The sequence below is a fragment of the Notolabrus celidotus genome, chromosome 13, assembly GCF_009762535.1.
Source record: "Notolabrus celidotus isolate fNotCel1 chromosome 13, fNotCel1.pri, whole genome shotgun sequence".
NCBI classification, from domain to species: Eukaryota; Metazoa; Chordata; class Actinopteri; order Labriformes; family Labridae; genus Notolabrus; species Notolabrus celidotus.
The window spans coordinates 15213608-15240667 of NC_048284.1; the positions used below are offsets into that span (position 1 = coordinate 15213608).

Consider the following 27060-nt stretch of genomic DNA (forward strand, 5'->3'; position numbering starts at 1 on the left):
TTTAGCTGTCTTTTGAAAGTAGAGAGGGACTCTGCAGATCGAATGGAGTTGGCCAATTAATTCCACCATTTAGGGGCAACAGAAGAGAAGAGTGGAGCTAGTGATTTTGAGGCCATATATCCTAGAAGCACTAGGCGCTTTTCAGAGGCTGAGCGTAGCGGGCGAGAAGGGGTGTAGACCTTGATGAGGGGTCCCAGGTAAACTGGAGCAGTTTTGGTGACTGTTTTGTAAGTCATGATTAGAGTTTTGTATCTGATGCGAGCTGCAACTGGAAGCCAGTGTAGTGAGATGAGCAGGGGAGTGACATGAGCTGTCTTAGGCTGGTTGAAGACCAGACGTGCTGCTGCGTTCTGGATCATTTGCAGAGGTTTAACCGTGCATGCAGGGAGGCCTGCCAGTAGAGAGTTGCAGTAGTCAATGCGTGACATTACAAGAGCCTGAACCAAAAACTGTGTTGCGTGCTCTGTCAGGTAGGGTCTGATCCTCTTGATGTTATAGAGGGAAAAACGGCAGGACCGAGCAATCGAGGCAACATGAACCTTGAAGGTTAGCTGGATCATGACACCCAGATTTCGGGCAGACTTAGTGGGCATGAGGTTTTGAGATCCAAACTGGATATTGATATGTGGGTCTACAGTGGGACTGGCTAGAATGATAATAAGCTCAGTCTTGGACAGGTTGAGCTGTAGGTGACGTTCCCTCATTAATTTAGAAATGTCAGCAAGGCAGGATGAGATCCGAGCTGAGACAGTTGTGTCGTCAGGTGGAAAAGACAGGAACAGCTGTGTAACATCTGCATAGCAGTGATAGGACACAATTTTAAATCCGTCACATCGCAGTAGACAACCTGAAAACATTTTCTTCACCCGTCTAATGTTTCAAAGTTTTATTGTACAAATGAATGATGGATGGCACACACAATGAAATGAACACATATTTACTTTTACTACTCAGGTTTATTATGACCCCAAACTCCAACTTGAGAGATGCACTGTTATCTTGTCTGTGTGTGTGTGTGTGTGTGTGTGTGTGTGTGTGTGTGTGTGTGTGTGTGTGTGTGTGTGTGTGTGTGTGTGTGTGTGTGTGTGTGTGTGTGTGTGTGTGTGTGTGTGTGTGTGTGTGTGTGTGTGTGTTCTGATGTAGATGAGGCTCATTTCAGTAAGAAACCGTGTGTCAGTTTATCCTCAGGCTCCTGCACGAAGCGTGAAACTCCTGTGTAAAATGCTCTGCCGGCAACTTCCACAACTACAGCCTTGAAGTCTCCACACTTTGTTTCCTAAACAGAAGCATAAAAGTTCAGGCATTATTTTCTTCAAGCAATCAAGCGATCAAATGTTTCTTTCACTTCAACTTCAGCACTAATGTTAACTTTTGTCTATTTATGTATGATATTAGATTATTTTTCAGACTGCACAGCTTTTAAAAGATGATAAAAGACACCAAAGTAATGCTAAACTACAAAAATCATGCAAAAAAAAAAACCCAGATAAATGTACAAAGTGACGAAGAGGGATAGAAATACTGCAAAATAATGCAAACCAGTCACAAAAGGATGAGGAAGGACAACAAAGATTTGCAAAGGGACGACAAAAAAAACTAAAATGACTAAAAACAGCTGCAAATAAAAACTACAATCAAGGAAAAGAGACCCATAACAGTACTGTGAGACAGCAGTATTCAAACACTTAGGAGCTGTACTGGGAATAAGAGTTCTTTACTGGTTTTACAAACACACAAACACACACTTAGTCTGTCACACACAAGAAGGAAGCTTTGGTACCTCTACAGCTCTCCCGGTGAACTGGGATCCAGTGGCTCCACTCTGAAACGTCCTGGTCTGATTCAGCTGGATCAGACCTTTGTGATACTGAAGAGCCACTCGAGCCGTAACACCAGAACCAGTGGGGCTCCGGTCCACCTGAGAACACAGTCAAGACAGTTACAGATCAGAAGAAACACAAGAGAGCTCCTCTGGTGACATTTAATAAAGATACAGTTATGTGCAGCCACATGATGATGATCCCTTGGCCTCATGTTACTCCTCTTGTGACCATGCATCATTTTTTCCATCAGAGGGGCTCCGTACTAGATTTACAAGGGGTTATTTTCTATCTCAAGATACCTGTGCTTCTGCAAACACGCATATATTTGCAGTGGGATCAGAGGAGTAATCATCTTTGCCATCTGTAAGGATGGTGCCATAGAGGAAGGCTAGGTCAGCACTGGTAGGGTGATGCAACTTCACCTGTAAAAGAAAGAAAAGGTCCAATTAAAAGTCTTTTACTACAAGAAATTAATCGAAATGTATATGGACACGCTCTTTGTGTTCCTATTGTCTTTCTATAGTCCTTCCCGTGAGATCTGAGGTAATTTTAGCTGCACATTGATGCACATTGTTTCTCATGTGACATTGTTATTGGCTATAGGTGCAATGTTTGGCTGTCTCGCTGATGTCAGGAGAATAATCGCAGAAAACCTACAAATCCAAATCATTGCAACCCATCAATAGAGAGCAATCATTGAACTCAGGTTACAACCTCATCTTCTTACTTGGTGTTTGACAGCATTCGTCACTGCAGTGGCTGCATCCACCAGATCTCGAGTCCTGGACTTGTTCACATCGAGTCCAAACCTCTGGGCGTCTACAAAGGCGTAGTAAGCTCCTCCATAGCTGATGTCCACCACCACATCTCGAAACCCTTCCACAGTCACTGTGACATCTGGTGAAAAGTAGTTGGGTCAAGTCCTGCGGTTTGTAAGAACAGCTGAAATCAGTCTGCCATGTCCTACCTGTGGCGAATGCAAACGCAGGCACACTGAGGAACCTCACTCCTCCTGTTTTACCACCAGAGTATTCCACGAAAGCCTTCACCAGCCCACAGGGGCAGTGGATGTTCACCTGCGTCTCTGGGGACTGTGGTTCTTTCACCAGTTTGTAGTCCACAGCAAAGCGTCCTAGTGCGATGACGGCGTGTCCACACATGGTGCTGTACCCCTCATTGTGCATGAAGAGGACCCCCAGATCAGCATCAGGCAGCTCGCTGTCCACGATCAGAGCTCCGTACATGTCGTAGTGACCCCGCGGCTCAAACATCAGCACCTTCCTCAGGTGGTCCAGATGTTCCCGGACGTAACGCCGCTTGGAGAGCACGCTGTCACCTTTGATCTCTGGGTAGCCGCTGAGGATGATCCGTAAAGGTTCTCCTCCAGTGTGCATGTCGACCACAGAGAGCGCGTCTCCTTCATGGGGAGGAAGCTGCATATCCATCGCTGCTGTAATTAAAAAAACAAAACAAAGCTTTCCAAAATAAACTGACTTATAATTGTAGATAATACACGACTGACAGGTGAGTCAATGAACTACACCTTTAAACTTAGAGCCCAATGTAACAACCCTGCTATAAATCATACCTGATGAAGGTTGTAGTCTTCACTCTTGTTCATTTGATAAACACACAACAGAAACACAAACCTGTCTTCATTCCAAAGTCTGACCCAGAGACTCAGCCCCGATATGAAACCCTAATCAACAATATTAAATCAATCAATCCTTTAATCTTTATTTGTGTAGTGCCAAATCACAACAAACGTTATCTCAAGACACTTTTACAAACATAGCAGGTCTAGACCATAATCTATGTTTAATTATTAACAGAGACCAAACATCAAGACAGGGTAAGACTCAGTTTTAGGTCTTACCCCATCTTAATCCACCATGAGCATTGCACCTTGCAGTATTTACCTAGTTACAGTATTCAGTACATCTGTCTCCCAAGTGGTGCATACATCTCAATTTATGCTAAATGAAATTACAATAATTTGTTAACACATAGTATTGAGTGTTTTTATTTTATTTTATTTCATTATTTTTTAAATTAAGATGACTAATCATTTGAATCACAGAATGTACTGATGTATTTAGACCCTTGCACACTAAATAAAATAAAATTACATTAAAAAACACAAATGAAACTAATTGAACCTTTTTTGGGCTCCCATGAGAATTGCAGTCTTTGCCTGGTTGATGAATATTTGAGAGTGAAGTTAAAATTTGTAGCCTGTCACAAAAAGACATGCTTGAATTTTCATTGCAAAGGCTTTAACATTTAATATTTTCTATACAACTCTTTTTAAAAAAGTAATTAATAACAACATAAATCAGGGGGATAATACCTGAACTATAACTAACTTAGTCTCTATTTTCTTATTTTAATTTTGTATTATTTGTATTATTATTTTTATCATTGTTATTATTATTATTATTATTATTATTATTATTTTCCCCTATGTCTTGCCATTGTTTTATTTCTGCTTCTTTCTTGTTTTTCAATCACTGTAAAGCACTTTAGTTTGCATTTGATTTGTATGAAAGGTGCTTTATAAATAAAGCTTAATTGATTGATATGTAATTAATTAATTAATTAATATACGCTTTAGTCTCTTTTCTCATTAACTAAAGACAATATTTATGTATTATTAGATTACACCACAGAGCAACATGATTTTAACAATGTTATAATGATATTGTCACATTATAAACAAAGCCATTAAATCACTACTTACATGTTTGTAGCATAATTCAAACAGCTAGTGCAAAGTCGAAACAGATGTCATTCTAAAACCTACTGGACTTTGCACAGGACTAAAAATGAAGCTACCTACACAACAGCCCCTTCGATATAAAAGAAAATGTGTTCAATAATTCGATCAAATCAAAAGTTACTTAAACTTGAAATGTAATGACGAAAGCTTCTATTTTTCATAAAGTGTTATATCAAGTTTGTTGGTCTTCTGCAGGAATGAACTGCAGACGAACAAAGAATATCAGGTCTGAATAAATGTCTAAAGTGAAGTGCTGCAAACAACACAGCTGAGTAAATAATCCGCATGCATGCACAGCAGTACTGTTTTGATACTTACCTGGATTACTTTCTCACTCTCCCAAACTTTTGCAGCCGCCTGTACTGTTTTGATTTCTCCTGCGCATGCGTGTCTCTGTTTGCAGAGACACTACACCGACACACTCGCTCCACCTTGTGTTCTGGAGGGCTAACATCAACCTTTATTTATACACATGCGCTTTAACATTTCATTTACTGTAAATCAGTGGTGTCCAAACTTTTTTGAAAGAGGGCCACATTTGATGTTGTCAGCATACCTCAGGGCCATTCTCTCTTACTGAGACATACTAATCATAAAAGTTATATATGAAATCTCTATTTAATAGTATTTTACATTTTTTTCCTCAATAAATCAGTAACTAGGTAGTCCTCAGTTCTCCACAAGCCACGTAAACATTAGCAAACTATACCTTCTTCTGGAGGAAAATGTTTTTTATTAGGTTCGGGCAATGTGGAAAAATATTGTCTCATTATTTTTTCTATGGCAGGATCACTATCTGGATTTCATCACACTTCTAGTTCATGTTGTTTTTAAGACTTTTCTGACCAGCAGACAACATTTTAAGAACTAAATAATTATTTTCCTGAGTTCTGAACTATTTTTCTGCACAAACTTTTGCCTTTTCTGCACAATTTAATAATTTTGATCTTGTCTTGTGTCCTCTTTAGTGTCATCTGAACATTTAGTGTTCATCAAGAACATTTTCACATCACGATAAAAACATTCATTTGAAAACCTGTCAACTTTAGAGTTCTTGTGTTTCTTCTTTATTGCCGTCTTGCAGAATATCCAGAGCTTTGGCTTTAGACAAGTCCATATGAAGCTTTTTCAGATGTTTCTGGATTGACTTTAGTTTTGTTTTTGCACTTGAAAGGAACTGCAAATCTACAGATGATTCAGAATGTGATTAATATCTGTGCTATAAATAACACGTTTTAAGATGGAAGCTTGGGGCCATAATTAAATGGACCTAGGACCACGATTGGCCCCTGGGCCGTACTTTGGACATGCCTGCTGTAAATGCTCTCATTTTTTCCTCAATTCCTTGAAAGTCTACATTTATAGAGGTTAAGTCATTCTTTTACATTTAAATGGAGAAATGTTTAATTATTCTAAAAAATGTTATCTCTACAGTAGCCCTGAGATTTAACTCAGACAGGGGAAACAGTCTGACGCATGCTATAGCCTGCTCCCTCCCCATGTTCCTGGTCTGTTATTGAAGTAGTGAATGAAACAATTCATAAACGAGAAATTACTGAAAGAAGTTAAGTTTAATTCAGAGTTTTAAATGATTTCTACTTTAGAGGAAACAATAATCAAACATTTAATTTTCCTGATAATGAATCAGCTTTGCAGTTAATACCTTATAAATATTCTTTAATGCTTCTTTTGATGCTAACAGTATCAGAGGACACAACACAAAAGGAAGTAAACGGGCATCAGTTATTATTATTAATTTCACTGTTGACATTATCCCTGAATGCATGCAAAATCATTGATTGTACATATGTGATATAAAAGAGATCATCATCAGCCACATGCTCATATCTGTGCAGGCCGTACACACTCATGGTCACACAGAAAACAAGGAAGCATCAAGAAGTTAATTTAAGGTATTTGTCATCTAGAAACTGAACATATTTAGAGTTGCATAGCTTTAGTGTAACATTTAACATTTTCTACAAATGGTGAAAATAACTCACAGCATTGTTTATATTCAAACTTGGGGTGAATGTACCTGAGCAAGAGGTGACTTTACATGAAAGGGGAACAAGAAGTTTGCAGCAGTTACCTGTTCAATTTCTCACATGTTGTCGGCGGTAAATAAATCTTTGAACGATTCAATACAAATTTATAGAAGATCCATGTCTAGATTTGCATTCCTATTCCTATTTCACATGCATAAGAAAAACGCTCAAAGTTCCCAAACAGGTCATAAAATGATAGCACAGAGAAGCAACAAATTCAGTCCAAAGTACACAAAAAATATCTTAAAGTTCCATCATTTTGCTTCTGTATGTTTCTATTTTTCCTTTTTGTTCTGTGGAAAATTAAAAGAAGGGTTAAATACCTGGAGTTGAACACATACCATCAATAAAACTCAGACTGAGGCTTTGATATTTTAAGGCACATGTCATTACCTGACAATTAATGACTCCAGAGGTGGTTCACTGTCTCTAAAGTGATCTGTAAATGAGTGATTCTGAAAGTTGTGCCAAAACTTCAATTCAACATCAAGAACCAGGAGTAACCTGAAAATGACAGAAAGAAAGACAAAGTATATGTTTTTTTAAAGACTGTAGATTAGATTTAGCTCCTCTCTTTTCACTAATCGTCCCGTCAGGCTGAGAAGCCTTCATCAGAGTATCATTCATGAGATAAGAAGAGCTACAGGTGTTTGTAACTCTTTAAAAAGAACCTATTCATTACTCTTCTAAAGGATTGTTTCATAATGCTCCTGTTCCTTTTTGTCTTTCTCATTTGCATTGGAAGGAGAACAAAGTCCTTCATAAGTAAACTGTAAACCTGCAAGAATGAGCCCTGGGTTTTTGTTGTGCTAAGCTTACATGAAAGGGATTTCTGCATGCAGTCAAGTGTTTAATGCAAGTAACTTCTTTGGCAGTCCTGCAGGTCATGCAAACTGGTGCTTCTATAAATCAGTCTTTAAAGAGGTCAGGAAATTCAAAAAGGTCCATCATCTTTTTTGGAGGAAGCAGAGACCGAGTCTTGATTTTTCACTCTGGCCTTCGGGGACGATGTCGGCGGCAGCGACAGTCTTCTTTTAACCGACAGCAGCCTGAGGACCTCGCTCACCTGAGACTCGAGCACCGACAGGCGGCCGCTCAGGATCTGAATGTCTGCTTTCAGCTCCAGCTTGGCGTCGTGCAGGATGGTGTGAAGGAGGGCTTGTTCGGGGGCCGGCTGAAGGAAAGATTGTTTGAGGGAGTCAACCCCGAGACTGAGCCCAAATGGGTTTTTCTCCATGGGGCTCTTTTCCATCGGGCTTCTTTCAAATGAGCTTCTTGAATCTCCAGCTCGGTCGATGCGCAGATCGCTCTTTGTGATGCCGCTGTCACATGAGTCTGTTTTGTGCAGGGCGCTTGTTTCTTCACCTCCTTCTCCGGCACTGTTTCCTCCCTCTTTGCCCCCTGTTTCTCCACCTTCCTCTGAATCCTGGATCTTGCAGGCTGCCTCTAATTGTTCAGAGGATCCCTTTGGCCACTCTTCCTCTTTCTTAGGCTGCTTCTCAGGCTCCACAGCAGGAGGCAGTGGTGCAGCAGAAGCTGCATTTCTAAATTTTGCCCAACCTCGAGAACCTCTGCCACTTGTAACACCGCCTGCAGCTCCCTCTCCACCTACACCGCTGCTCCTCACAGGGCGGGACACCTGATTCTCCGCACACGGCCTAGATTTAGACTCCCCTGCCTCCTCTGTGCAGCTCTGCTCTGACTTCTCAGTGTGCACGAATGCTAGTGGAGGTGCAGCCAGGCCTCCTTTGCTGGGTGAATTATTCTGCACGGCTTGCGGCTGGCAGGACACAGCTTTTGGGTTTGAGTCCACCTGCACACAGTTATTGTCACAGTAAGCGTTGATTTCCCCTGGTGTCTGACCGTCTCTCTGCTGTCTGAACCTCTGGAACAGCTTGCGAACTGGGTGGTCGTCAGGGATGGAGAGGGTCACCTCAGTTCTCTGGCGCTCTTGTTCCCTCTTCACATCTGCAATCTTTCTGAAGATGATCTGAAAGAGGGAGAACCTATGCATGAGAACAGTAACGAGGGATATAAACACCAAGGCCACATTTAAATCACAGTATAGGAGCTCTGTAGAGCGAACATCTATAATGCAGCTTTATATAAAAGATTAGCAGCTAGACCTGCTATGCATGTATGAAATATTAAAGACTTGAAAGCTGGAATGCACAAGGGAAACTGTTAATGGAGCGATAATGGAGGCCATAAGTGTCTCTGAATTGTCTAAGAATGAAAACTAAGAAAAACTTTACACAGCTTATCGACATCTCTTTTATGTTTATTGCTCAGGAACAGTAACAAATCATTTTCACATATTAAACAGCTGAATACAAAGTGCTTCTGCAGTCCTTTAGGCAGTTATATCTATGTCTAAACCCTCCTGCTTGAATTTTTTTAAGCTATAATAGCTGCCAGGGGTTAAGATATATATTTCTTTCAAGTATTATATCTACATTTAACTCATCTATGATTAAAAAGATGAACTAAGTAGGTGTAAAAGTGGAAGAGAAAGCTCTATAATTGGAGGGTCTTCTCCTGATCCAATTTGGCTGAGGTGCCTTCACTCAACACAGTCCATATCTGCAACATCTTTCACACTGTCATGAAGAATACAATCAGTTTCATGGAATCAGCTGCAGACTGTGGGAAAAAAAACCTGAAACCAAAAAGAAAGGTTCCAAAGTTTTGCCATATAAAACATTAATAATTATTATTATTAGACATTTATTTTAGCAGGTAAAATGTTTGAGAACCAGTTCTCATTTAAAAACATGACCTGACCAAGAGGCGCCAACAGGAACCCATACACACACATAGACATATAAACACAAAAGGATCAGTGTGGTTCTGAGGGGTAATGAGAGGCACTTCATTGACTTGTGGTCTCCTGTGTTCAGTTATTTACCTAAAGAGATGACTCAACTTCTGATGAGGGGACAAAATGACATAAAGTGGCCAAACCTGCAGAGAGCTAATCAATAAGCATCCTCCTTTTTCTTTTACTTTTTTTTTATTGAGTCTCTAATGTCGGTATAGCTTAGCTGGCTTTGCCTTTTTTTTGTATCAGGTATTATATTTGCTTGTACTTGTTATGTGAAAACGTATTACCATGGCAATATGCAACCTGTGGGGGGGGGGTGGTCTGGCAGCTGGGTTTTCCTTATTTGGAATGCACAGTATGATATGGTGGCAGTATGTTATTTTGTTTTATTTATGTATTTTATTTTATATATATATATATTTTTTCTCTTCTTCCTTCTCTTCTCTTTCTAATGTAAATGTCTTTACATAATCCACTCTTAATGTTTTACTTCAAATGTGTAATGTGGTTTGAAAGCAAGATATATGATTTGATTTAATTCTATGCTGTTTGTGGAAAAACAATAAAACTCTGTTTAAAAAACAAAAAAAACATAACATAAACATAAAATGGAACAAAAGTGAACAAGTTAGAAGCAATGTGCTTGAGGTGTAAGAAAAGTTTGTGTGTGTATATAAGTATGCATGTAAGTAGTGGTCTGAAGTGATCAGCAGGAGCAACAGTAGACTACAATCTGTTGGAGTTTAAGTTTGAAGGTTGTGAGTGGAGTCAAAGTTGAGAGTTTTAGGGCGTTTGTAAGTTGTTCCAGTTGTTAGCTGCTGCAAAATGAAAGGAATTATGGCTGAAAACAGTAGAAGTACTGGAGATGATGAACTTGATGTATTCACTGGACCTATTGCGATATGAGGCTTGGGTGACGTGAAGAAAAGAGGACAGGTAGGGAGGTGTCTTGCCCAGGATTGACTTGTATACAAAATGAAGCCAGTGATGAAGTCGCCGGGTATGAAGGGAGGGCCACCTCACCAATTTATAGAGATCACAGTGGTGAGTGTGGAAGTGTGCATTAGTGGCAAAGCGGGTAGCTGAGTGATAAAGAGTGTTCAGTTTCTTGAGTGTGGTACTTGATCAAAAATGAACTTCTTTTTGGTGTACATTTTAGATGCAAACTTCACCACCTGCAGGTTAACTGAACACATAACTATAAAGATGATGGAGAGTGAATATTAAAACTGCACTTTCTAACACTGCTCAAATGAATAATAGATGGTTTTATTTTCATTGAATATATTTAAGTACATGCTATAAATCTTTCAACATGTCGCCATAGTTTGAAATACTTTAGATTTAGAGCGGTTGTTCTTCCATTGTTTCATCTCAGTATGATTATATAAGACTTCTCAGAGTGGAGCTGCAGCTATATGATTACTTAAAGCATTCTGCAACCATGTTTCTGCTATGGTATGTCAGGGTTGTTTTTCTATATATAGAGACATTATATTCCATGAATGTATGTCTATATAATTCCTCCATAAAAGTGCATAATTTAAGCCATAATATGTCCAAGTTTTCAAACAAGCTACTCTGGACAAAGAGTAGAGCAATCCACATGTGCCAGACTGACTATCAAGGGAATACTTATAATCAATAATGTATGTAGTTTTCATCCCATAGGCTCAATGTAAAGAGATATATGAGCAGCATGCTATGAAGACTGGAAACAATTCATCTTAGAGTCACACTGGGGTTTATATATGTACAGCCTGGAGAAGCTCAATTCATTATGAATTAGAAGCCTGTTAAAATTATCTACTTTTTCAAACAAACTCTTTTTGAAATTACCTTGAGCAGAATAATTCATATGTATTTACACATCAGTCATTTAAGTAGAGCAGATGCTGGGATGGCACTTCCAGCAAGGCTCAAATAGATAAAAATAACCTTGAAGTCATGGACATGATGTTAATATCACACTGTCTGATACAATCATGTATAGTGTCATGCTTTGGTCAGTTCTAAGTTTTCTTTTTGTGATTTTTGGTTATTTTAGTTTCAGTTCAGATTTATTTAGTTTTCTGTGCTTTTTGTTTCATATGTTGGGGTTATATTCCAGTTATTTCCTGGGTTTGGTTTTTATGTTTGTGTATTGTGTACAGTCTAATGTTTCCTGTTATATTTTGAAGTTTTTGCCCCCTGTGTATCTGGTTTAGTTTTACTTCCTGTCCTTGTGTTTCCCTCCAGTTTGATTGCACCCTCTTTAGTTCAGTTAGGCAAGTCACATTTAAATTGTTTATTGTAGCAGCAAATACATGTTCATGTTTGGCACCCAGGCTCCGGCCTCATCACTCCCTGTACATAAGTTTACATGCAGACATTGAGTGATGAGCAAAACATACTGAATACCCCCCGGAGCCTGCAGGTGGATGCTGGGGTGGCGGTGGGGATGAAAGAAAATTCAGCAATAGGCATGCAGGCAGCAGAGGATTGGATGATGGTTATGAGAGTGGGACATGTGATGTGTATAGCAGCGCAGCTCGAGTTGCCTGCCTGAACTAGCTTGCAGGCTTTGCTCCATTTCCGCCTGTGTCTCATTGTCTCACCTGTGTCTGATTGCCCCGGTCAGTCTGTGTTTCCTACCTTGTGTCAGTTCATCATTACCTGCAAAACTTCCCTTTGACCCCCTGTGAAATTAGATTTCTAAAGTAAGTTTTGTTTTTCTCTTTGTTTTTTTGTTCTTTTGTTATTAAATCTTTAATGTGAGTCAACACTTTGGCTCCTCCTCTTTTACGTATAATATGTATCAGCTCGTATGTTCAAGTTTCACAATTTTAACACCAAGTGAAATACTGAACTCAGGAGTTAAAGATTTTTACGTTTGCACCCAGGGAAGTGTCCTGGTGGTGGCCATGGGGTGGCCTGGGCCTCCACTAAAATCTGAGCAGCCACCCCAAAAAGTAGGCGGGGCTTAAATTCAAACCATCTTATTGGTGTTCGTTGCAACAGGCTGCTAGTAGCTTTTAAAGCATTTAGATGGATGCAAATCTAGACAAATGCCTTTTCTCGTACTTTTCGGCCTGACTTTTGGAGACAAGTCTTCCTTTGGTGCCCTTGAAGAATAAAGTGGGGTTGATTTATGTTGCCACTCTCTTTCATTATATATCAAATTGGAAAAAATGTAAACACAGCAATATAACATCCAAGTCAAACCTTGATGTCCATTCTTTCTTCAGAGCTTATATCATCCTTAATGAGTTTAAGAGTTCTTTTTACCCGTTTTCGTAGATTGCAGGTGAGGATGAGGTTGCGGGAGAAAGTGTTGGCGAAAGCAGTGTAGAATTCCAGCACCCTCATCAGAGCGTCCCTCTTGATGACGTGCAGGTCGCAGTAAGTCAGAGCCCGAACATTTGCACAAGACCGAGCCATCGTAGTCTCTTTCCAGAACACATCTCCGAACACATCACCTTTTCCTGCATGGAGCGATAAAGATTATCACTTTGCAAATAACAGGTTAAAGGTGTTTTAATGTATTCTTGAGTTGGCCAATTCATTATATTAAGAAGCTCAAATTCCATCATAATGTCACACTGCTGTATTCTATGTTGTAAGTAATGTCATTTATCAAGTTGTAATGGAATAATATAAATCATTATCATTTCATTGCTGGTCAACTAAAAGACAGTTGATAGTAAATTTCAGGAGGGACATCATCAGGCTATTTTTAAAGCTAAAACAATATATTTGACTACCCCAGTAGACAATAGTTAACCTGCAACTTTTATCTAAAATAACCACAAGCTAGGAAGTGGATAAAAGCTAATATCACCTTTGAAATGTGTTGTATCAGGAAAGGTTGTAATTCAAAGGTATCAGTAATGTTAGCATGCACTGTAAGTGTTGTATGCTAATACTAGCTGGTGTCTGATGCAGAATTATCAAAATATGACTTTTTTCTACAAAGTACATTTTTTTTTGCCTTTTCTTTCATATCGTCGAACAATTTCAAAGTTACTGTTAACATTAAGCCATTTTCAAGCTAACAGTTGCATGAGGAAGAGACTTGGGTGCACATTTGCACTATCTGCTGTTTCTAGGGTTGCCAACTGTCCCGTATTCGCCGGGACATCCCGTATATTGGGCTAAATTGGTTTGTTTCATACAGGACCTTAATTGTCCCGTATATTGACTATTAACTCTTGTAAATACAGCAGACTGCACTCTACAGATCCTAGATCAGATAAAACGGCAGTGGCAGATCATGTGCCTGTCATCCATCACTGGCCCCCTCACACATATCAGTTGTATACAGCGCAAATGCGCCGATTCCTGCATCAAAGTATGGAGAGGATTTTCTCTCTGATGGCCATTAAATGGTCAGACTCAAGAAACAGATGCAGCACAGAGCTGATCAAAAATGAACTTCAAATATCTGTAAACTGTGACTTGTCATGTAAGGACTTCTCTCTGTGCAAAAGGACAAAAGACTGCTTGAGTCAGTCAAGAGCAGCAAAAAGTGTCTATGGAAAAAGTAAATTTGTTCAGTCATACTCCTCTTTTGCATTTAATTTTTCTTTTGCCTGTTTTTTGATGTACAGAGCCAATTTGTGGTTTCTTTGAGGTTTAGTCATATAAGGTCACATAATGATACAGTAAGGATTAAAGGGAATATAAACACTTTCTGCATTTCCAGTTGAATCAGATTTTGTATATACGCTGAGTTCACACATCATGCTCACACCACCATGGCACCGTGCACCTGTCCCTTATTTAGTAGTGAGAAAGTTGGCAACCCTCACTGTTTCATGTGGCTAATGGGTCATCAATAATGTTTTCCTTTTAAATATTTTGATTATCAATTGTTGTTTTACTTGTTCATAAGTCAAAATTATAAAAGTAAGACTGATAGAGCCCTGAAATACAGCAGGTATAAAATGGTAACCGTATTTGAGCTTGAACGTGACGTCAGTGATAAAAGGCCGCTAAGTGACTATGCTGATGATTACCTAGTATTGCGGTAACCTCATCATCCTGAATGACCTCGAGTGAGCCGGACACCACGAAGCAGAGTGTGTCGACACTCTCTCCGATGTGGAAGATGAGGTCTCCAGGTGCACAGTGTGTGGTCTGAAACTCGACTGCCAGGGAGCGCAGACAGCCATCACTGGCCAAACGGAACGCAGGGTGATCATTGAACACTTGCCTGTTGAGGTGGACGCAGATGTCTGCACGCATGTCTTTGGGACAAATGGCGAGAACCTGAGAGAGATGGTGAGACATCCAAGTTTATCATTTAATCTCATCAGCAGTGATAACTTTGTTTGAGAAAAGTTCAGTCAAGGCAAAACATTTATTTTCTTACATTAATGAAAAATGCTTCAGTTCTTTAAAACTGCCTTATTGGGGCCGGATTACAACATTTTAATTTAAAAAATGTGGAGGGACCAAGAAAATGTTTAAGGCAAGAAATTACAGCAGCAAGACAAGTAATTTCTGGTGTTCACAGAGGGTAAACCTCGTTTCAAAAAGCTGAATACATGGCCCTATTTGGGTAGGGTGACTCAACCAACACAGGTTATAAAGCCTTTGTTATAGAGATACATCAGTGGACACCTGCCTTCCTTAGAGTGCCTTGTGCTAATGAATTACTAGTGATGGAATTTTAGCTGTATTCTGTTGTGTTGACCAGAAACACCATAAATAGATACACTGTGATAATTCTATGAGGATATTTTTGTCAATTATTATTGTGTGAACAGGCGTTTGTTTTGGACCCTCAGCAATACCTTATCTGTGTCGATGCCCCTGGACATGGCCCAGGTTGACACAATAAAGTCCATGACTCGCTCACTCAGACCTCTGGGAACCTGATAAAGCTTCAGGAAGTCGCGCACGTTGTTCAACATCTCATGGTAGCGGTTTGTGTTGGTGTACATCTGCTGGAAGATTGTGGTGACGTTTCCAAAGATGGTGGCATACAGCAGCGCTAAAACAATAGATGGGAAAGAATGAAGAACAGTGAGGGGACGTTTAATTTGGTGAAACATTTGGTTAAGAAAGAGGTCTGAAATGATTTCAGGCTTTTGCTAAAATACAAAAATAATTTAGGTCATTTAAAAAAAATTTGTGATATTGAATGGATTACACACATAGTTAAAGGTTTAATAAATGGCTGGAATTACATTAAATTTGTATAAAAAATGATATTTTAACTTTCATACCTTTATTTATAAAATAAGGTGTTTTTAAGGTTTAACTTAAAGCATAATTCTGTTATTTTTGCAACAATTTTAAAGAGTTTTCTCCTTAAAATTCCCCTCAAACATAGCGTAGCTTCTATTTTAAGTGCCCATTTATTACAGTTAAATTAACCCTGATTTGTTTCCTCAAAACCCTCTCAGTATAACCTATAATACATCATTCATTAAAGGGTTTGTGAATTCAATAAAAAAGGAATTTGTTTTGTATTTTTAAAGGGGCTTAATGTTCGTAAGGTTGTGCTTAATGTTGGAGACCATGTGATTTAAACTGGTTATGAGTTACACAAATTAATCTTCATTTTGACACAATTGTTGCATATTTAATAATTCTGTTATAACATTTTATAAAGTTTACAATAGGGTTCTTCTCTTAACAAACACTAAGTGGTGGATTGAACCTTTATAATGTAATTTATAATTTAAATATTCTTTAGTATGAGAAGTGTGCTGCTGCGCTGCAGTGACCTCAAAGAGTCAGTCGGCATCTCTTATCAGAGGTTAGCCACTCAAGAGGAAAGAGTTGTCTCCAGTTGATACAACAGGATCTCAGAGGTTAGGATACATAACTAACGCCACAGCTCATTGTCCTTTTACTACATTGGAGCCTACAGGCAAACTCTCCCATTGTCCTATTCCTCTCGCATAATTAAACCCCCGTATCTGTAGCAGGAGATTTATGGGCTGTAATGGAAGGCGACACTTCAGTGTGACTGAGTGATCTTCGTGATGGAAACACCACCAGAGTACTGGGTGTTTACTTTTGGAAGTACAGACCTTGAAGCGAGGCTGTCAGTTTGGGTTTCCCTCACTGTTTTTATTGCATCACTTTACATGCTGTTTCAGAGGAGTGCGGTAAAGGTCAGCGCATTAGGGCCGATCGTGACAGAGGAACTGTAAAGCAAAGGCTGACAGTGGAGGCAGTGACACTAAAGGTGAAGCTATTACTGTAACAGCAGTGTGAAGGCAAAAAAAAGAAACACTTGCGTAAAAATAGATCTTTCTATTTTTATATAGAGGTTCAATGTCATTCAAATTAGGTTGGATTGCCTTTTTATAACATTTCCCATCATTAGAGTTATTTTTAAATTGAATACACTGATTTTTATGAATAGGCAGACTTTAATATTGACCACTTTAAAGATCAGAAGTACTTTTACTGCGCAGCTAAAAATATAACTTAAAAGACTAATGGAGACTACACAGTCCATTACTCTGCATTGAATGCACATTAACTGTGAATTTAATAATAACTCAAAACACATAATGTCATTTGAAAATATGTAATGAATATGATGTGAATTTAGACTATGTCAGTGTACGACACAGGAGTCACTTTAGATTTATTTTCATATTGTTTAAACAATAAACATTTTTGGAGATTTTCAAAAGCTTTTTTTGCTGTTCAAAAAAACAATGCTTTTCTTACAGAGATATGTGATGCCCAACCTTCATACGGACCCTCACGGAGCGGGCTGTGACAGCCACAGACCATGTCACTTTTTATTATGGCCGAAGCCAAAGAGTCCTTAACTCTGCACAGGGGCTCAAATGGTCAGGCTGCAGCCAAATGAGAGATACACAGAGTCAAGACAGCCTGTGAATTACTTTGTAATGTAAATAATAATACAGTTTTCTGGATTAGTTTGAAATGTGACAATTTTTAAAAAAGGCTTGCAGTGGCAGGGGCTGAAAACAAACTAATTAACAATATATCAATCTCTTTTTTTCCATGCACATTATCCCTGGTGAATAAACAAAGTTAATTTGCATCATGGTTAAAACACTGGGGGAGCCTCAGCTCTGAACACTTGCTCCGTTCTCACAATTCATACTTAATTTTAGAAAAAGTTTGTATCTCAAAAGAGATATTCCTTTCCCTTCCTTTTTTTTTCATCCCCTTTGGTCTTAGAGCTATTTTACTTATTGATTACTCTTATTATAATATATTGCCACATCACTACTCTTATTGATTGCTAATATTATTATCTTTCTTTCTTTTTTGTTCTCTGTTTTTTTTTTTGCTTTTTATTTATTTATTTCTTATTTTTTTTGTTTTGTTTTGTTTTGTTTGGTTGTTTTATTTTATTTTTCTTGTTTCTGTTTAGTTTTGGGTTCTTTTGTTCCCCCTCTCTTCTCTTCTGCTTTCTCTCTCTTCACAAGTGTATAAATGTGTCCTTCCATGTTTTGTAATGTTTGTACTTGCTAGTATGTCTGTATCGACTACATGTATATACACTAATTGGTGAATATAAAAAAAAAATCCTGGTAGATTAAAGGTTAAACAGATAAAATCAGCATAGTTAAAGGCAGTTCTGGCTGAAGCTTTAAAAAAGATGTACAAGGAGGAAGGTCCTGCGGCCACAGATTCATTACTTCCTGCCGCAACTAAAAAAAAGACAATGTGAGCATGTAGAGTATAACAGGCTTGTCACATGGACATTGAGAGAAAAGCAAAGAGCACATGATGTCTGATAAGCCTTAGAAAAGTCACCTTGTACACAGGACACAAATTAGCATGTGGTATTGAAATTATAGATATGTTTTGTAAGATTTATCTGATTTATTGTGTTTTTATCTGCACTTGATACCTGAAATGTTTCTGTGCTTTAGGAATTCATGTACTGTCACTTGTTCACATATACAGTATATACTGTATGCTCTTATCTGAGGGCATGTGTCTTTATGTGATCTATATGATGAAACTGTCCCATTATCATTGAAGAGGCCCGCATCCATTGTCTCACCTATAACCATTGACTGTTGTAAGAACCAGCTATGTGTTGATCTCTGTGAGCTTCTGTGCAGATCCTCTAAACCTGTACAACATCTCCTCCATATGCTGCTTTACTGGCCACTGGCAAGGAACCAGGCATACTGTGCAGCACGTTAGCGTGTCTTGAATCTCATGCAAGTAAACGCATCCAGATTGTTACAGCTCCTGCAAGGTTGCACTGGCATGTTATGATGCATGACTGAAATGAAGCAGCATCAAAGCATGCTTGTTTCCTGCAGAGTGTTTAAGAGAATAAAGGGGACTTAACTGTACAGCTAGTGTTCTACTAGCATATGTCTATTACAAATATATGTTGTCATGGCATGCTCATATTCAACCAAAAGATATGAACAGGTGTAAAATCTCCAAGTCCTGTAAGTCCAGTATGTACACTGTTTTATTGAGAGCTAACGATTTACACTTTACATTCTCTAGTATTACTTGTATTCAGCAGAATTTGGTACATTAACGTAGCTTTAATGTTTTATTAACAACATCTCACTGTCTTAGCATTAGCTTGACACAAACAACAGCTAGAATAGCTACCACAGTTTAAACCATGGGCTGTGTGAAATAAGTACATGTAGTCTAAGTAAAGTCACCCATTAATATACAGCTGGTCTGAAGCCTCAAGTTCATTTTAGACATTTAGCCGTCTTGTTTTTATGAGCAAGATGTGATCAAATGTGGACAAGAGGGTAGATTTGAATTGCTACATCTCTATCCTGTCAGTCACAGTTAGCTGTGCCTGAAAGTGTATCCTCCTTAATCATCAGTTCACCCCTAAATTGGACAATATTTGCGAAAATCCCATTACGTTGTTTTCATAAAGGCTTAAACTATTTTAGACTGATTTCTCACGTAAAATGTTAACTGAAGTCATACATCAAGGGAAAGCAGGATTAATTTATCATCTGTTTTCATTTGTTTGCAACCTGTGCACTTGCCTCTTGCTGGTCATTGGTTAAACCAGGTTTTGAAGGTCACTATTTCAAGTTAGGGGAGTATGCACAATCATAACATTTACACATGACATTATTGTCCTGTTTTATTCAGTGCTGATTTCATGCTGGAAAAACACTGACCCAAGAGGGGAGCTGCTGTTCTTCTGCCCTCTGCTCAGATTTATTTTGACTGTCAAGGTCATACAGTTTATCCACCGAGGAAGAAAAACAGTGGTCACTTTGATTAGAATTGTATTTGACAAGCTTGACAAATTCTCAAATGGACATTTAGAAATTTTGGATTTTGTTGGAACTATGCGCTGAAGAATACTGGAAAAATTGAAGGCCTTGTGATTACTGGAGCCTGTTTGAATATGTAGAGTTAGTGCTTTTCTGCATTAGATAGCCACATGACTTAATGGACTTAATCTTAATTTACTGCTGCATTAACAACCACATATATCAGGATATGCAATAATGAAATAAAATAAAAGCAAATCAAAATGAAGCAATGTCTACATTTGTTCAGAAGATCTGAAACACATCTTTTAGATTTAAAAGCTTTGTAATAAATAGTTAGTACTGTAGTGGATGATATACTTACAGCCAACCATCATCATTGCAACAGAGAAAATCTTCTCTCCGTCTGTGGCCGGAGCGATGTTTCCAAAGCCGATGGTGGTGAGACTGGTCATGGTGAAGTAGAGAGAGGAGATGTACAGTGTGTCTTTGTTGGGACCACCCTCCCACTGCCCAGTCCCGCTGGCATTGTAGCGGTACGGAGTACCGATACTGAGGGCCAGCTGGTAGAGCCAGCTGTCCGTCTTTATGGTGTTGGTGGTCTCATCTATGACCTCGTAGTCCCCGATGCTGTACCAGATGCACGCCAGCCAGTGAGCTACCAGGCCAAAGACACACACAAGAAGAACCAGGACGGCTGCTCCGTACTCCAGGTAGTGGTCCAACTTGCGGGCCACACGGCCGAGGCGGAGCAGGCGGATCACCTTGAGGGAGCTGAACAGGCTGCTGATACCCTGGAGGGAGAGGATGTAAGTCAGACTTAATGTACTTTCAGGGGGAAATGAGGGGTCAAAATTGATTTGCTAATTATTGATGATCTAAAAATAATTCAAGTCACAGAATTCTGATTTTTACTGATGAATATTTAAGTTTGCTTTTTTGTTTTCTCTTATATTAAACTGAATGATTTGGAATTCTGCTACACCTCCTGACTCATCAACTAGTCTGTTACTTTGTCTGAGTACTGTTTCAGTGTTGGACAGGTAGCATACAGGTTTTATTAATAATCTTGCTGAAAGCTGCAGCTGGCTGCCGGCTATCAGGATGAGAATGAATCAACTAAATCTGTGGATCGTAAAACCAAAACACAAGGCTGAGAGATGTTCCATTTCTTCAAAAAGCTACTCTGGATGATAATTTCTTGAGTTTGTCACAAGATGTGACTCCTTTAATATTTGATGGAGTAATTTGATCTAAAAAATGATCACAGCAGCTGTAAACAAGGCTTTCCTTACTGGGAGCACAGAGTCCTCTGTCCGTGTAATATTTCTGTGGAAGTTTGAAGACTCCCGGATGTGATGTCCTCGAGTCCCAGTTGTGATGACATCCTTTGTGGAAACAGTGAGTCAGATATGTTTAGATATTTATCCACATCATAAATACCTGAGCCAGAGTTGAAAAGGTGTCTCAAATTCGACATGTGTTAAAGTTAATTCACCCACCTCATCTACATTTTCAAAGGTGTTGATGATATCATAGGGCAGACAGGATAGCAGGTCAATGACAAACCATGTCTTCAGATAATTCATCCGTATCAGCCTGGCGTCTGAAATCACCTCCCCATTGGGACCTACAAACGTGGTGTGGAAGTTTAGCACGATGTCGATCAGAAAGATGACGTCCACCACGCTGTCAAGCACAAGCCACGCCAGGTTATTCTGCCTGGTCTTGAAGGAGACGTTGTAGGGCACCATGATGGCTGTGTAGAAGGTGAGGATGAGGATGACCCAGTCCCAGGTGGTTTTGAAGGTGCAGTAGTGGAGGATGATGTGGGGAGGTGTTTTGGGGGCCTCCTGTTTGTACTGAGGGAGGATGTCCGATCCCAGTTGGAGAGCCTATCAGTGAGGGGGAGTATTTATTATCATGAGTACAGAATCAGAGAAAGAGCATCAAAGTCCACAAGACAATTCTCTTCCAGGATTAAAAGTGTAAAACAGGCCCCTCAACACCTCATGCTATTGATTGGACCTTCCAAAAAACTGTTCTATTAATTAATAGAAACAAATACGCAAAAACAAGCCCTTATTCTAAAACCTGGACTCAGCTCACCTCAGCCAATCTGGAGGGCTTGTGGGTGACCTCAGTCTGGCTCAGTGGAGCTAACTGCTGCACCATGGTACGGTTGTTGGTCAGTGCACGGGTCAGCCTGGCGAACTTTGTCCATCCTGCTTTGAGGCAAAAAGTCTGATGTTATGCACACAGCAAGTTTTTACACAAAATGTTACATTTGTTAATCCACCCAGCCCCCAAAAATGCTGAAAAAATACCCCAAAAAATGTATCTGTGCTAAAACACAACAAACACAACAAGGCCTATACCTCAGAAAATTAAATAGAATATCTTGTGTATAGAGTAGGACTTACTTGTGTTTAAATATTTCTTTGTACATCAAGAAGATATCTCTTCTTGTCGCTCCTCCGTGTATAATCAGTGTTTTCATACATTCACCCTCCCCGTGTGGCCTGAGTGTCCTTTGTTTCTGCTTGATGTATATAAAAGCCTTTGTGGCACACAAAATCCCTCCAGGACATGGCACGGCTCAAGCCCAAGGAGACCAGTGTTCACTGACCCGCGCACACAACACCTGGACTGTTGTATGGTACATACCAGGAAACAATCATCCGTTACGTCACAGCCACTCATGTGTGCTTCAGACTTTTGGCTGCCCTCCCTGCTCTGTTTGGTAAAAATTGAGCTAAAAATAGCTCGGACTAAATCAAGACTTTCCCTTGCCAATCATCTGATCTGAACATAATGTCTGTGTGGAACAAGTAAAGAGGATGAACTCCAAACAGTTTGAGAAATTAAATGCAGGCAGGTTGGAACCATCTGCTCTGGATACAAGAGTATGATCTGTCTCACCTCTTGTTGACTCGTCTTCAATGGGCTGTTTGAAGAGTGTGATGTCTCTGAAGGTGCAGAGGAAAAGCACCACCTTGTCGTTTTCGTTTCTGATCGGAGCGACCTGCATGTAAAGCCATATCGGGGCTCCTGTAGGACAAATAGGATTCATGTTTCATGATATAACTACAACTACAGCCAGAAACCTTGGAGTAGTCCTAGACTCAGACCTTACTTTCAGCAGCCACATTAAGACAATTACAAAGTCACCCTACTATCACCTTAAGAATATTTCAAGGATTAAAGGATTTATGTCTCAGCAGGATGCAGAAAAACTCGTCCATGCATTTGTCTTTAGCAGACTGGACTACTGTAACGGAGTCTTTACAGGACTCCCTAAAAAGTCCATAAGACGACTGCAGCTCATACAGAATGCTGCTGCTCGAGTCCTAACAAGGACCAAAGAAGTAGACTACATCACTCCAGTTCTTAGATCTCTAAACTGGCTTCCTGTCTGTGAATAGACTTTAAAATCCTGCTGATGGTTTATAAAGCACTGAATGGTTTAGGCCCAAAATATATTGCTGATCTGCTACTACTTTATGAACCATCTCGACCTCTGAGGTCATCAGCTTTCAGTCCCAAGAGTCAGAAGGAAACATGGTGAAGCAGGGTTTAGTCATTATGCACCACATATCAGGAACACACTCCCTGAAAGCTGTAGGTCCGCTCAAACTCTCACCTCTTTTAAATCAAAGACTAAGACTTTTTTATTTGCCACTGCCTTCCTATCTTAGCTTATTCTAACTCACTTTAAATGCAAATTTTAATGTAATTTTTAATATATTTCTAATTTTTTTTTTTTTATTATATTTGTCATTTTAATTGTGTTCTTTTATGCTTGTCTGAATGTTTCCAATGCTTTTAATCTTTTAATGTAAAGCACATTGAGTTGCCCTCATGTATGAAATGTGCTATACAAATAAAGTTGCCTTGCCTTACAAACCCACAGTTAATCATGCATTTCATATATCTGACACAATATATCTGATACTCACTGTTCTTTGTATAGAGCAGCACCTCATAGAAGTTGGACTCATAGTTATCAAAGTTCCTTCTGATATTATCAATAGACTTCTTATCTGTCAGGTCACCATACATGAAACTGCAAAATAATAAGGGGGGATTAGAAAAAGAAATACAAAAAACTTTGAACATGGATGAAATGAAGCATAGTATCAATCAAACAATAATCCCTGTCACAGATCATCAGCGCCATTACACATTTCTTAAATTATGATTTACTGCATCCTCATAGTTAACCCCTCATCACACAATGATATATATCTTACTTGCAGGTGCTGCTCTTGTGCATGACTTCAGATCTGTGGTATCCTGATAGTTTACAGAATCCATCATTGCTGTAAACCACCGGCCAGTTCACAATCTGAGCATTCCCCAACAGGAAACTGGTTTCTGCAACAACAACAAAAAAGTAAAATAAAATCAAGGTACAACACACTAACACAAACCAGCAGACTGCAGCACCTGTGGATCAGATATTTGGGTGTCATTCCAAGTCAGAAGATCTTACAGTCATCACACCTGTAGTTGTAAGGATACCTTGTATATGCCATTCATTTTTTATTTGTGTAGACTGGCATCATAAATGTGCATCTCTGTATGTAAATCTGCCCCTGCAATCCCCCCCTCACTTTGAAGCTAAATGTACCACTTGAAGCATTCTCCTAATAACAATGTATGGTAGGAACAAAATCATTAATATTTAAAGCAGCTGTAACAGAGGAAATCAGACGAGTCACTGGGCAGAAACGGTTGTTGATAAAATGTTTATGTTCCAGTCTTGATGTAAATCAAATATTGATAAAGAGAAGCAAAGTTATCCAGCTATACAACAGCTAAGAAGGAGCTTTATCTTTAACTTAATTGCGTGGAAGTCAGATGAGTTTATGTTCTAATTAATAATTATTCAGTCTTTATTTTCTGTGATTCATGCATCATAAAGACTGAATTTCACATAATGGTCACTCACTTTATTTATTTGATTGAGGTGAGAAATTAAGCAGTAAATTCATGTTGCATTATCTCATATATGCCTGATAGTGTGTCTGACATCAAACAATTCATCTGTGCTTGTAATGACAGCCTTGAATCTCACAAACACTTGGAAACTGCTGCTTTGCATGCAGACCGTTTTATCATGAATAAACTGCTGAACCATGTTTCTGAAAAATGAACAAGTACTAAAGAAATGCAACTGAAAAAAAAATCACAACTTATTTTAGATATGGACCTACAAGGGATTTTTAAAAAGCATAGAATGAATCAGCATCACCATAAATACACATTTGTTAATAATTGTAGCTAACCTTTCAGAGACTGTTCTTTTATGTATTTTCTCTCTGTTTATGTTCACATGAATGTTGACATGTTGGAAGATTCATAAGTCAAATGTACTCTACACTGTAACAATAAAAGCATATAGAGCACATCTGCAGCACTTATGATTAAAATATTAACAGTTTTTGACTATAATCAGCAACATCAACACATGCTCTGTGCTGTATTGTTATTCAATTATTAATTGTTTTGTTTTCATCATGCATATTAAAGTGCTTGGCTGACATATATTTCATATAATTAGGTATACATGAAGGCTCTGTTCCTATAGATTACTTGATTTTTTTTCTTTTTCTTTTTAAATTCAATATGTCTTCAGGAGTATGATAAGAGGAGCTGATTTTGGTGTGTAAATCCAAGAATATGAAAATGATAATTCGCATTATATTGCATTGTTTGGTAGTTAAAAAATATGAAAGAAAAGTAAACATTGCATGCAAGTGTCACTTTATGCTGCTTTAAATTTGATAAAGCATATGACAGTAGAGTTTTGCTTCAGCATTTCGTGCAGTCTGTGCTGTGTGGTATTATGATTGACAAGCTATATCATCATCCTTTAATTCTTGTCTCTCTTTTAGAGTAAAACTCACCGCTGGAGCGCCGGACGATATTTTCCAGAAAAGTGTTTTGCGGAGCCACCAGTCCTCTTTTGCCCCCATGCATTCTGAGGGTTCAGGACGATCACTCAGTGCTCGTGCTGATGTTGATAACTACACTCCTTTACTGAGCTTTCTGTCCGAGCCGGACTGGGCTCACAAGAGTCTAGTTTGCAACTTTGTAGAGGTACTTCCGGGCTGACATTATCAAAATAAAGGATTCTATCTAAGGGGGGTATTTTTCGTGGTCTAAATAGAAACTGCAGACTGTATAATTTGGAGTGTGACATTAATATAAATTATTATACACGATCTGTTTTTGTCAAAGCGCATTTACAGACTTGTCAGACACAAAATACATACTTTTATTCATTTTGAATCTTTAAAAGTAACAAGGGTTTACATAATGCTTTGACATACAGGCAAATGACAGACTACACACAATCAAAAAACACACAAACACCTAAAGAGAAAAGATAGTCCTTTATTCGTCCCACAACGGGGAAATTTAAAGTGTTACAGTAGCAAAGTAGGTAGTGTCAAAACAGTATAAAGTAAACAAGAGCATATATAGTAATTATTAAAAAGTTATTAGCAATTAAAATTAAAGAAGTAAAAATAAGCATATCTTACGACGTATATACACAACTGAATAAGTCAATTTATAGATATTTACAAAACAAGTGACGTGGTAAAAACTGTGCACAGACTTGTAGCATAGGTATAAAACAATGTACAGAACTGAGAAGATGAGTAGAAAAAACGTATTGCACATGTAAGAAGAGAGGGATGAGTGATTATTTCACGTTAATAAATAAATATATAAATAGATGCTTAGATGCTCAGACAAAATACAAGAAAAATAGAACTAAAAATATGAACAGATACAAAGATAAGAGCTAAGGCAACAACATGAATTTGGAACAATAAGCTGAGAGATTAAAGAAATTAAAAATACAGTTATAAGCATATAAAATATAAGCATACATAGAATAAATATAAGGGTATGAAGCAATAAAAAAGAGACAGAAACAGTCAAAATTAAACAGGTAGTGAATTTAACAAAAGGAAGTGTATGCATTTAAGTAAGATAACAGCAGAATAAAGGTAGTTAAAAGACACTGGAACAATCAAAGATATAAAAGCTATATTGTATTATATACTCACAGCAGACTCTTTTTATCTAAATCAAAGTTGCTTTTATTTTGAATGATCGCTCAACTATTTCCGGTGTTTATGTTGTGAAATTGTCTCGAAATTGTCACCCCAGTGAGAAATAAGAGTCATTTGTTTATCCGTTTTATTTTGAACTTAAGTTGTATGCTGGCTTCATATACGGGCATTGAATTTGTACGCATTCAATATCCACATATGTAAAGTTGTTGTACGTCTTTTTTTCCTTTTGATTATGTTTAAATGTGAACATCACACATCAAGTCTTGCATCTTCCTACTGGCATC

General features: G+C 38.5%; 2 protein-coding genes across 5 annotated transcripts; both read right to left on the reverse strand.

Annotated features, from left to right (window-relative positions):
* Positions 1–936: 936 nt before the first annotated feature.
* On the reverse strand, positions 937–5029 carry LOC117824180 (trans-L-3-hydroxyproline dehydratase). 2 transcript variants are annotated; one of them, XM_034699594.1, is made up of 6 exons: positions 4921–5029; positions 2791–3273; positions 2551–2720; positions 2123–2245; positions 1781–1918; positions 937–1276 (listed from the first exon to the last, which is right to left on the reverse strand). In XM_034699594.1, the coding sequence occupies exons 2-6, from the start codon at positions 3266–3268 to the stop codon at positions 1151–1153; spliced, it is 1035 nt and encodes a 344-aa protein (XP_034555485.1). In that variant the 5' UTR covers positions 3269–3273; positions 4921–5029; the 3' UTR covers positions 937–1150. The 2 variants fall into 2 exon arrangements, with proteins under 2 accessions (XP_034555485.1, XP_034555484.1); XM_034699593.1 differs by lacking the exon at positions 4921–5029 and adding an exon at positions 4564–4876.
* A 1302-nt stretch (positions 5030–6331) lies between these two features.
* Positions 6332–25760, reverse strand: LOC117823720 (potassium voltage-gated channel subfamily H member 5-like). 3 transcript variants are annotated; one of them, XR_004633482.1, is made up of 13 exons: positions 25595–25707; positions 23936–24059; positions 23642–23748; positions 22605–22733; positions 21792–21910; positions 21185–21577; positions 20978–21070; positions 20047–20476; positions 15252–15451; positions 14472–14724; positions 12742–12938; positions 7470–8640; positions 6332–7154 (listed from the first exon to the last, which is right to left on the reverse strand). XR_004633482.1 is itself a non-coding variant. In XM_034698949.1 (12 exons), the coding sequence occupies exons 1-12, from the start codon at positions 25665–25667 to the stop codon at positions 7585–7587; spliced, it is 3174 nt and encodes a 1057-aa protein (XP_034554840.1). In that variant the 5' UTR covers positions 25668–25760; the 3' UTR covers positions 6332–7584. The 3 variants fall into 3 exon arrangements, 2 of the variants coding, with proteins under 2 accessions (XP_034554840.1, XP_034554841.1); XM_034698949.1 differs by having other exon boundaries at positions 6332–8640; positions 25595–25760; XM_034698950.1 differs by having other exon boundaries at positions 6332–8640; positions 21792–21907; positions 25595–25750.
* Positions 25761–27060: the final 1300 nt, after the last annotated feature.